Source organism: Anabrus simplex, chromosome 2 (genome assembly GCF_040414725.1).
Source record: "Anabrus simplex isolate iqAnaSimp1 chromosome 2, ASM4041472v1, whole genome shotgun sequence".
NCBI classification, from domain to species: Eukaryota; Metazoa; Arthropoda; class Insecta; order Orthoptera; family Tettigoniidae; genus Anabrus; species Anabrus simplex.
This window is the reverse complement of record NC_090266.1, coordinates 1161381380-1161394331: the sequence shown is the minus strand read 5'-3', so window position 1 is coordinate 1161394331 and position 12952 is coordinate 1161381380. Positions and strand designations below refer to the sequence as shown.

The 12952-nt window shown below is 39.4% G+C and overlaps 1 protein-coding gene across 1 annotated transcript in view; it reads left to right on the top strand.

Moving 5' to 3' along the window:
• Positions 1-12952, top strand: part of SAK (Sak kinase) — a 319404-nt gene that overhangs the window by 79102 nt on the left and 227350 nt on the right. Inside the window, exon 3 of the mRNA XM_067139778.2 lies at positions 1774-1984. Within this exon, the coding sequence (XP_066995879.2) occupies positions 1774-1984 (211 nt within the window). The remainder of the gene's footprint in view (positions 1-1773; positions 1985-12952) is intronic.

Sequence of the window (12952 nt, the reverse complement as noted above, 5' to 3'; positions counted from 1 at the left end):
TAAGGCAAGTAGGCAGTTCCCTTCACTTCTTTCTTCTGTGAGATTTGCTTGGTCATTTCTCTGGGATGCAGGGCTCCATGAATTTGCAAATCGCTGTAACCATTACCCTTAAATGCGACTTTGAGAGTGTCCATCTCCATCTGGATATGTGATGGCTCACAAATTCGTCTCGCCCTCTTGGCCAGTGTCGTGAGGATGCCTTGTTTTTGTGCTGGATGGTGGTGAGAATCTGCATGAAGATAGCAATTTGTGTGGGTAGGCTTACGATAGACGGTATGTCCTAAGGAGCCGTCTGGTTTCTTTCTTACTAGAACATCCAAGAAAGGAAGGCATCCGTCCGACTCCATCTCCATAGTGAATTTTATTGATGGATGTTGCTGATTTAGGTGGTCTAGAAATAGGTGAAGTTTCTCAGGACCTTCTGTCCAGATCACAAATACATCATCAACATACCTCCACCATATCATAGGCTTGACGGGCGCCGAAGCAATAGCCTCCTCCTCAAAATGCTCCATAAAGAGATTAGCCACTACAGGCAAAAGTGGACTTCCCATAGCCACTCTGTCCATCTGTTTGTAAAAATTCCCACCCCACAAGAAATAGCTGGACGTCATGCAGTGGTAAAATAGCTTAGTAATGTCTTCAGGGAACAGATTTTCAATGAGAGACATAACCGAGTCAATTGGCACTTTAGTGAACAAGGACTCCACATCGAAACTCACCAAAAGTGTATTAGATTGAAGGGTTATGGTTGACAGCTTGTTGACGAAATACCAAGAGTCCCTGACGTATGATTCAGTACGTCCTATGTGTGGCTGAAGCAATTTGCTTAGGTATTTAGCCATAGTATACGTAGGAGAACCTATCCCACTAACAATAGGTCTGAGGGGAACATCTTTCGTATGGATATTAGCCAGTCCATATAATCTAGGTGGTGTTGCATCCCCCGGGGACAGATGTTTAGCCTCCTCTTTTGGAATTGATGATAGCCTTAAGAGATTCGCGGTGGCGTTGGACACACGAGTGGTGGGGTCACATGAGCTCAGTCTGTAGACAGGCTCTGACAATATAGCCGATATCTTATTCTTATACTCGTCAGTGTCCATAATCACTGTCGCATTACCCTTATCAGCTGAGAGAATGGTCAGTTCAGAATCATCTCTAAGTTCCTTCTATGTCTTACACCTGTCATATGTTACGCAAACACGTTATGTGAACCGCTTAGTCTGATTGTGATAGTTCGGTCAGCTTCCGCTTTGAACGCTAGCGTTTTGCCACGTCCTGGGGGCCATCTGGTGGTGAATGAACGTACCATTTCCACTTCTACTTCTATTATAATGTTCCAAATTCAAAAGTGTCGTTGTTTAAGAAGTCATTCTCGTGGACAGTCGAGAATTCTTCTGAGGACGCAGAGCACAGTTTTCTGCGAAACGTTAAGAATTTCACCTTATTTTCTCGACACGGCACAAGCCCAAAAGCCTATATAATATCATGTCTATAATATTAAGAATAAATATACAAATGAAATAATAATGATAATAATAGTATGAATAATGACAATAATATCTTACTTCTGAATACAGAGCGAGGGTGTGATATATGTACTATCACAACTCAAATTGGCCACAAATTTTTAGAATTTTTCTTCTTTTTTGATAAATTCTTATATCAAGGAATCATGTACTCCAGTTAAGTATTAAAAAAAGGGAGAAATTATTTTTTATCCTTCTGCTATTGAGCTTATGTACTTAAGCTTTCTTTTAATACTTTCAGATTGATAAGAAATTGATGCAAGCGGCGGGTATGGTGGAAAGAGTCCGCCAAGAAGTTGCTATTCACTCACGCTTAAAACATCCCTCAATATTAGAACTGTACACATTTTTTGAAGATGTAAATTATGTGTACCTAGTTCTAGAACTCTGCCACAATGGGGAATTACAACGCTATCTGAAGAATCATGCCAAGGTCTTAAGTGAAGAACATGGTAAGTTATGATGCTCATCATAATCTAGAAACCACATGAAACATTCCAGTGTGTAAAAATTATTATTGATGAAATATGTTTCATAATTACACTATGTATTACAATCTATTGAATTGAGGTTTTTTTTTCTTTCATAGTTGTAACATACATATACATTGTGTTTCATGTATGTGGTATGCTGGGGTGTACCTTAACTAAGGCCACAGCCACTTCCTTCCAACTCCTAGGCCTTTCCTATCCCACTGTCACCATAAGATCTATCTGTCTCGTTGCGACCTAAAGCCACCAGCAAAAAACAAAAGTATGTGTTGCTGATAACCCTCACATTATTAAGCCGGGTATTCTGGTTACACCAGGCCATATTTTTGTTAACACTCCAGTGGTCACACGAAAAAATATCATGCCATTGGTTGCGTGGATCACTATTGTGATCCATACTTATTTTGTACTTTGAGACTATTTTATGCTACTTATTCAATGAATTATGCATTCTGAAATATATTCTGGCAGAAAAAAAAAAATCCAAACACCATGATATAAGGAATGTAGAATACGGAAATTTTGGCAATATATTTGTCGAGGTAACATATTTAATTGATTAGAGGTACTAGACTACAGGTTAATATCCGCACTGGTAAAGCCATCGCAAATTTGCCATGCTGGTCCATTAATGACCGGTGTAATCGCCTGACTGTTGAATGCAGGCATGCGAACGTGCATGCATTGTGTCGTACAGGTGCTGGATGTCAGCTTGTGGGATGGAGTTCCATGTCTGTTGCACTTGGTCAGTCAATACAGGGACAGTTAATGCTGGTTGTGGATGACGCTGGAGTTGTCATCCAATGATGTCCCATACGTCCTTGATTGGGGACAGATTGGGGGATTGAGCAGGTCAAGGCAACATGTCATCACTCTGTAGAGCACGTTGGGTTACAACAGCGGCATGGGGGCATGCATTATCTTGTTGGAAAACACCCTATGAATGGCAGCACAACAGGTCGAGTCAGCAGATGAACATACATATCTGCAGTCAGGATGCATGTGATAACCACGAGAGGGCTCCTGCTGTCATAGGAAATTGCTCCCCAGACCAAAACTCCCAGTGTAGGTCCAGTGTGTCAACACCGCAGACAGGTGGAATGCAGGCGCTCACCTGGCCTCCTTCTAACCAACACACGGCCATCACTGGCACCAAGGCAGAACCGGCTTTCATCAGAAAATGCAACGGACCTTCACTGTGTCCTCCATTGAGCTATTGCTTGCCACCACTGAAGTCGCACGCAGCGGTGTTTGGGGTAAATGGAATGCACGCCGCAGGACGTCCGGCTCGGAGTTGTCCTTCAAGTAACCGATTATGAACAGTTTGTTGCGTCACTGTGGTGCCAACTGCCGCTCGAATTGCTGCTGCTGACGCAGTCCACTGCGCCACAGCCATACACCGAATACGGCGGTCCTCCCTCACGGTGTTGCCACAGGGATGTCCGGAGTTCGGTCATCTTGTGAACATACCTTCTCGTAACCACTGCTGCTAGCACGCATTCACACTGGAGACATTCCTGCCCAGTCATTCTGCAATAGCACGGAAGGAAAGCCTACCTTCCTGTTGCTCTATTATGTGGCCTCGTTCAACCGCAGTAAGCTGTGAGCTCTCCGTCATCGTAAAGGCACTCGACTCACTTACAGTCACAGGTAACTAACGCTCTTGCACAGTAGAGCCCCATTTATAGAAAACCTGATGTCAACATCATGGGGCCACTACTAGCGCCACGCTGATGCGATTTGTGCTAAATTTGAATCACCGTCATCTTTCAGGTGTATAAACACGCCTACCAACGTTCATTAATCTAGCACAACCCTGCCAATGTATAATACATACATTTACATGAAATAGCTGAAAAGTTACCTTAAGGTGTGTACACACTTGCGAGCACATTGTGAGCCAAGCGGCTCATTAGCCGCTTGTGGTGAACTAAAATGTTCGAACAGCTCGCAAGCACTGCTTGAGTCGTTTGTACGTAAGCAGGATCGGTCCATGTCTTGTTTCTATCAAAAGTTTACTTCTGAGCAAGGAACACTGCTTGCTGTGATGGTACCCAGTGGCGCAGCTGTGATTATAGCCCATTGAAGAAAGCAAAAGCACAAATAAATTTTAAAAACCCCGTTGGTATTGGCGCACTGAGCTGTACAAGAAACGGAGTGGGTCCGAATTAATGTTGGACATGAAATTTCATAGCATTAGTGGTCAATATAAAACTTTTACCGGGATGTCACCTACTGATTTTGATAATTTACTGAGCAGAATAGGTCACAATATTTCAAGACAGGAAACCTACCTTCCCTCTCCGGTTTCTGCTCAAGACAGGTTCGTACTTCTTATTTTCCTTAAATTTTTAACCAATTGTAAAATTATTGTTTAACTCATATATTTTTGAACCACGTTCAAGTTTTTCACATAAAGTGGACATTTTTTTTTCCGTATAGTAATTCTCTATAATTATCTTTTTTCACTTTTTCTTTCAGGGATTTTTTGATCCTTTCTCTCTGGTGTGACCCCAACAAAGAAATTTTTTTTCTAACATTCATCTGCGGGTTCGTCCCATTCTTGTACCAATATCCCACCATGCATCCTCTTTCACATTTTGTAAAAAGTGATCCCCATCTTTTGGGTCCCGTAAAAAAGAATGTGTCCGACAAGTGTGTATTAGCGTAAGCAAATCTTCATCCGACCAGGTCGCCATGCTTGCAGGATGCTCTTTGGTCATGTACACACTTGTGAGCACGTTCCTTTGCCGTCCACTCTTGAGCACAAGCATCCCTTTGTGCTCGCCTAGAAAACCGACTCAGTCAGCTCAAAACCAAGCAGCTCAACGAATGCCCGCACCGTCTACACTTCCGAGTATGCTAGTGTCAGCGGCTCATGAGCCGCTCGGCCCACAATGTGTTTGCAAATGTGTATGCACCTTTACATTGTGATTTTTCTAATACACTCCTTCCATAACGTTCTTTTTGTAGTGTCTTAACATTAGGTCTATGTTGACACAGTCTGAAAGTGTTCATCATAAACAGATGATGCTAACTAAGCAACAAAAGGTGAGATAATTGTATTACACCAAGAATATTATATTCCTAAAGTCTGATGTTACAGGAAATTCAGAGAAAATGTTACACTTCGCTTGCAGTCTTGTGTTCAGAAAAATATTTACACAAGATTATCTTTTTCATGACATGTGTCACATACAGATCACTGGTGGTCAGAACAAACTCAATTGGTGCATAAATGGCAGGTTTTTCTGGTTGTCTGCTTTTGCACATGTCCACAAATGTGGCAGCAGCCCATTTTGCTCATTTTGTCTTCTTCACTGTCTGGTGCATTCAGCCATAGATTTATATCCTTGTAGTCATCCATTTTATACTTATTTGTAACCCCCCCCCCCTCCCTTATGCAGAAGAGAGCACATGATATAAGTTACATATAAAACACGTAATGATTTAATGATCCAAAATAACAAACCTGAAAGAATAACGTCAGCCGATGATACACCGGGAAAAACATCTTAAATTTCAACAACACACACGCGGCTACGCAGGGTTATCAACATGACAACTAGAGAAAGGATATATGGGAAGCAGGCCGGGAAACCTTACAGAGGGCGAGATCTTACGTGACGTTGTAGGGAAAGAAGCGTGAGAGCATTTCCGTTTAGTCTAATTTACTCAACACATTGAATTTTAACAAGGTATAAAAGCATCAATTAGAAGGATAACATCATCAATTAAGAAAAAAGGTTAAATCGAACCATGAGGTTCCTATCTGTGGTTCTTCAGAAAAGTAAATATCTACACAATATTACAATTACATTTAAATAGGTGAGCATAACTTTGACGTTGAAATTTACAAGGAAAATTTAACAGGGAATATGACATAATTACAACCATCTTACAAGGCGAAATTAAATTTAGTGCAGAGGCCTTTAGAGGTGCAGTCCTCTCCTAATACACATCAGTGAGGGACGCATACCCCAACAGGTGTACACTAAACTGACGCGGAATTACTGGAGGCAACTCAAATGAAAAATTTAAGTTTACATTTACACAAAAGGTTAATAAAAGGAATTGCCTCCAAAACAAAGGATATGCCTAGCTGACGAACTAAAGCATTACAAAACCAAACGGTGAAAATCAGGGTCTAAGGTAAACTCCAAACAAATGAATTTACATATTAATTCAACATTTGAGAAAAGAAAACATGCTTACACCGGGATGGCTGGAGCCGCTAAGCGGACCACCTTACAAGGTGTGTCCGATCGTTAAGACGTACGAAAACCAAAGACGCTGAACAGAGCCTTGCTCCTGCTAAGGAGCCAAAAGGCCGGAAATTGAGAAATACTCAAACAGCCAATCAGGGAAGCTACCTATGATTCGACCCAAAGTTTCACCAATACAATTTATTGTTATTTTTGCCAATCACATTAAGCACCATATATGGTAATGTGGGAAATTTATTCTAGAGGTTTCAATTGCGAAACTCAGCGATTTCGTGATCGAAGCCTCCACTGGCAACTACAGGGTGATACAAAAAAAAATGGGTTACAACATGTATACTTCTGTAGATCTCCACTACAAAAATCAATGTCTTTTCTTTTAACACTCAATGATTAAATAAATAATTGTCTCTGCAGAGAGTCCTGAAAATTCTTTAAACTCACAAATTTTCACCAGAAATAAAACATAAAAATTTACATAAATTTACAGCAACAAAAAAAATAAATATTTAATTGAATTCTTCAAAAATGTCAGTTCCTTAGTATGTTTCAGTGACGGCTTCATGACAAATTTTTAGTATAATGCCAAGACTTAAATGATTCCGTTAGGCATAGATATCAAGGATAATTTAATAAAAAAACACCTATTCAATACTTTCCACGTTTAATGTGGTTATTATCTACATGATTTTATGTAGACTTATTTAGGTCAGGTGCATGTTTCACCCATTATTTTGGGCATCTTCTCACTGTATACAACCTTTAGGTCAAGGTTTCGGACCTTTTTAACCAATATAAACATACCAATATATACAATATATACAAACATTAATGAACTCTAAAGACAGGTAACATAAGTTAATACAGTTAAGGTTTTTTTTTTTGGTCCTAATCTATCTAATTTGAAAAATGTCCAAAACTAAAATGGATCTTCTTTTTGGTAAAGAGGATTACATACCGGGGTTTATGTGACCCCTATATCATATCATGTTCTTGACGTACCGTGTCTGTTGACAGGATGTGTCCTTAACAATAAGTGGAGATTTGAACTGATGAGAGTTGTTACTTGTAATTAAATGATTCCACCGACTATCAACTAATCACCGGCGGCATTACTGATCAATAATGAATAATGAACGAAGTAGATACATTCACAGGAATTGAGATTAAACACCGTAATAACAAAACTAACAAAGTCAAAATAAGTCACACTAGTGGTCAGGCGGATCACAGTTGTGATCCACGAGAATGGTGTGCTTTATAACACAACAGCCATAAGCGAATGTAATAGTCTACTGTCTGTCAGAGAAGGGATGGGGTGAGGGGAAGATACACAGAGGTTCAAGTTCAACAGTCGTACCAATAGAGAGGAGTAATTAAGAGGAAACGGCTGGATCACTGTTGTGATCCACGCGACCACTGGAGTGTTAATAAAAATCAGTATATATGCCTTGTTGAGTTCCTCAGATGGTAGAACAGTAGTGTTCTGAGCTCAAGTTGGCAGGTTAAATACTGGCACAGTCTGGTGGTATTTGAAGGTGCTCAAATTTGTCAGCCCCGTGTCTGTAGATTTACTGGCACATTAAATATTCCTGCGGGACAAAATTCCGGCACCTCAGCATCTCTGAAAACCATAAAAGTAGTTAGTGTGACATGAAAACATTATTGTTATTAAAATCGGTACTAGTGGTACAAATTCATTGAAAATTTACTACGGTATTCTGGTTATACTGCTTGGTAAAGGAGAGAGGTGTAGGAAAGCTTGGTAACATGAAGAATAAGCAAGGTTGTGGTGTGAGTTTATTTAGTGAAGTCAGTTGGCTGATTAAGATGGTGTTGATATTGTCTGTCTGTCTGTCTGTCTGTCTGTCTGTCTGTCTGTCTGTCTGTCTGTCTGTCTGTCTGTCTGTCTGTCTGTCTGTCTGTCTGTCTGTCTGTCTGTCTGTCTGTCTGTCTGTCTGTCTGTCTGTCTGTCTGTCTGTCTGTCTGTCTGTCTGTCTGTCTGTCTGTTATGAGAACCCTTAGTCGTATCTGAGTAATGACTTTTTACTCATCTGTTCACAGCTAGTGAGTACAGGACACTTATGAGTCCAAATAAACCTGATAAATGTTATATTTCTTAAAACCCAAGTAATCACAGAGCAAGTTGCTTATACAGTACGGGTCATGGAGATGGTGGGTTCAATCTCCACTGTTGGCTGACCTGAAGATGTTTCATTGCGGTTTCCTGTTTTCACATGAGGTGAATGTTGGGACTCTACCTTAATTAAGGCCATGGCTGCTATCCTTCTAGCCCTTTTCTGCCTTGTTGTTGCTTAAAATCTGTGTGAGTTAATGCAACATTAAATACAGTGGAACTTCAATTCTCCATTTTTGGAGAGTCCAGGAAAGAAAACGTACTAATCACCACAATAATGAAATATGTATAATTATTATCATACAAACACTCCTAAACCAAACCAAACTACAGCCCTAATGGGCCTTGGCCTGCCAAGCGACCGCTGCTCAGCCCGAACACCTGCAGATTACTAGGTGACGCATGGACAGTGTGAGGAATCCTTTCGACCATTATTCCTGGCTCTCTAGACCGGGGTTGCCATCTCACCATTAGATAGCTCCTCAATTCATTGTAATCATGTACGTTGAGTGGACCTAGTACCAGCCTTCATACCCAGATAAAAAAGCTTGACATGGCCGGGAATTGAACCCCGGGGCCTCCGGGTGAGAGGCAGGCTAGCTAGAATGCAGGGTTGGCTTCAGACATTAACTACATGTGTAAAAGTAGATATACGTTACATTCAGTTTTGCCCAGGAAACTTCCATCAGTGTCCCATGAAAATTTCTTTCAGGTCAGCAACTTTGATTAGCCAATCTCATTCGAAAGGTATCATAAATAATTCCAAGTCAAACAACAATCGATCACAAGTAGTTTTTCATTCTCTGATCTAATAAAATAAAGCACATCCAATACAAAAGCGTCCAACATGGTGGCAACAATTTTTTTAAATCTTCTGTTGTGATTTGCTCAGTGGTATTCTGTTTGTAGTAGGTTTGTGGAAGTCTTGAAGGCCTACATCGACTTTTAAAGATTATGTTGAACTCGAGAATATGGTTTTAAACGCTAGTATTGATTCTCAAAAAAGTTCTTAAATGCATTATATACAATTCTGTCTAAAGAGGATGTAATAGGATAGAGATGAAACTCAATAATAAATTTCGGTGCCAAGCCAGATGGCACTTGTAGTTCCATTCCGCAATCAGAGATAGTGCCACAATGCACATTTTGTGCAATACCTCACTCTTATTATTAAAAGATACTGCAGAGAAGTAACTTCCGGCATATTGATGGGCATCTGGTTATGCTCCCCACAGTTCCTCCCTTGTCCTACCCAGCCCTCCCTTCACTTGCTATGACGATTATAATGCTGTTCTACTATTCCATTCCCAATACATTATAATTCATATTTTTATTTTCAAGTACTTAAAATAAATAAATAAATTAGCCGTATGAATCCCCTAAGGGCTGTGGCCTCCTGCAATGCAGGGACAGTGCTCAGTTTAGCTCATCAGGTGAGCAGGTCCTGAAGAGCATTATTATATTGGTTAATCTGTAGTTTTTCATGATAACGTATTACCGCATATTGTACACTTGTGTGGTCTCACCCCCGAGTGAATGCAAGGGTGTTTTTCTGGAAAAACAATTCGCAAAAACGCACTGTTGCATTAATGACACGTGTACACTTTTATCCCAGGAAGGGTTCAGGTTGCTTCTAGGTGAAAGCGTAAACTTGCACTCTTCATTCTTGCATAGCTTCTTCTCCGAATGTTGTAGACGTTTCTTGTAATTTCTTGACCTTATCCTCCGCTGAAATTCTCTTGACATACATTGCAAGTGCATATCCTCCTTCCACTATGTGTTACGTGATGAGTTATCATATCACTACTGCATGCAAACGTCTGTCTGTTTGACATTCGTCTTGCTATTCTCCCGAGTGCACAGAAGATGACCATCACAGTATCCTCTTCGTCGAAGCGTACAATTGTATGTTGTATTCTTCGCCTCTGTCCTGAGAGCGTACTTCAACCTATTTTACACTTGCACGGCTTCTTTCCGCAGTGTACACGAGGATGATAATTTTATATTCACCACTTCCTAAAAAACTATTTTTATCAATTTTACTGTATTATGCCGTAGTGATCAGAGAGGTGACCTTCAGGTCTCTTTGTGGAAGCGCACTGTTGCATATTTCACTGCTGCACAATATCTATAATATGTGTCTTGATCGACCTATGTTATCACAGGGCTTGAGCAAAGGTGTATCCCGTAAGGTCAGTGATCTCTGCACACAATTTTTCCCAGCTCTTTCCACTCTTGCCTTATCTTTGCTGTTCTTGCTATTGTTTTCCTCCCCATCTCTCAAGTACTTACTATGCTGTAAATAATGATCTGATACCCCTAGTTCATATGGCATACTGTGTTATTGAGAGCATAACCTCAACCATAACCTCACACCACAAAGTAGCTTTACCTTGAAATGAATGATCGACACATTAACACAAAGCTGATATTATGACAAATAGTAAATCCCTTCAAAAGCAAGACAGCAGAGCACAGCATACACAAGATAATGGGTATCACATTAGTATCCAAGTAACATACGAAAATAAAAATAACAGAATTAAATGTACTGAGACAGGAAATATATAGAAATACATGAATAGAATCATTCAGCTTCCAGTCCCTGAGGTGTGCTCAAACAGAAAATATAGGATTTAAGAAGGACTAGCAAAGAATTATACAAACAAAATATGGAGACACACATTTATTATTACTGCTACCAAACACACGGAAAGAAAAAGTGGCCAACAATGTATTTTTAAAAAATTTTAAGCTCAAGAATCATATTCTCAACTCTAACATTAAGCACTGAATACATTTCACAATAAAGGTAGATGATACTGTAACTTCAGTTTTATTCAGTGATCATATGTAGGTGAAGTTTGTGATAAAGTTATAAATGTTGTCTTGAATAGTACATCAGTATGCATCTTCAGTATAGGTTAAGACACTTTACAAGTCAATTTGCATTCCTCAGAGTAAATATGCTAGGCAAGTAAAATATTAACCATTGATGTTAATATGGACATTTTTGAATAGTATTAGAAACACGTTTCATGCATCACTTTTATGTCTTCCATTTTGGGCTGACATTTCGCATGTCAATTTCGACACTTACGATGACAGTTTTGATTAGTAGAGATCGCACCACAGTATTCCTGCACAAAATTCACATAGGTTGGAAATAATATTATCCATAGTGCCACTTCTGTAGGTCATTTATGTTTTAAAGACACAATTCAAACCTTTCTTTGCTTGTAATGTTCAAAACTTTCAAATACCACTGTAAACATGTAAATAAGAATGCTGTAGAGCACTAGACATAATTTCAGAAAGGGTTATGATAGCCAAATGATTTGACTTTATAACAAAGGTGACAACTGTAACTCAGTTGCAAATAACAAACCTGAGCAGCCAGGTTCTCATAGGTGTGATTGAAAGAGTTGATGTTTGTCCATAATATCTTCATAGCCTTAATGGACATAATCGAAGCTTGCTGGAAGGGCATTTTCTCCTCTTTGTGAGACTAAACTACCACCCTCAGAGAAGCTAAGAAGCGCCAGAAATCTGTTCGGCAATACAATAGAAAATGTTCAAAAATAAATATCTAACCTTGGTCATAATGTAGATGGTTTACTAGCATGAACATTTGACAAAACTCTTTCCGTCTTCAAGTGGACCTGTCGGAATGCGCTCTGTCTCCTACGAGTTGTGACGGCCAATCTCAGCTTTATGATTTCCGACGTTTCCCTAAATAATACCACCCGAATGCGATGCCAAAATGGTCCCTTATTCAAGTTCACCGCTGATCGCTTTCCCAGTACAGTACTTACTCTAATGACTGCAATGACAGGATTTTAACACCAAGATCCATAGGGTATGTCATAGCCATCCTTTCGTGAGATAACTACTGCTTCTTGATTAACATTTGATTGAGGATTTAGTGTTAAATGGGACTGAAATTTCTGAATGGTTGATGCGGAAAATTGTTTCTTTGAGGAATGGATAATGTGGGATTTTTAAAACGTGATTTAATTAGGATACTTGCATTACCACGTAATTTGAACGAATAATCCAGGGAAACATACTTTCTGGGAACGGATAATCGAGATTCCACTGAATATAGCAAAAATAATGCTTTCTCTAATATAAATTGCAATAATACAGTAAATTAATTTCTTCAAGCATAAGATATTTTTGTGATTGATATTTACTTGAGGGCATGGTAACTTTTTTTTTTTTTTTTTTTACATATTTATTGTAAACAAATATGTGAATGTACGTGAACAGTGATTGAAAACTGAGAACCCAGAAAGACGTATGGAATTAAAAGAAATTCTGCGTATTGAATAATGTGATAGCAAAATATTACAATACAAATGCTGAGTATTCAAAGGTGTGATTCTGGTTTTCTTTTTGGTGTTGGCCTTCATGGAGCATAACAGTCATTTTGATCATGAAATGTGTAATAATTCAGTGCAGGAATGAGTCACATAGGTATTGTTTGCTGCAGCTTTTGCATCTGGTGTAATAATGTACCAAGATCTTGGATGACTTTAGTTTGCATATCAGTTGGTTCATTCATTT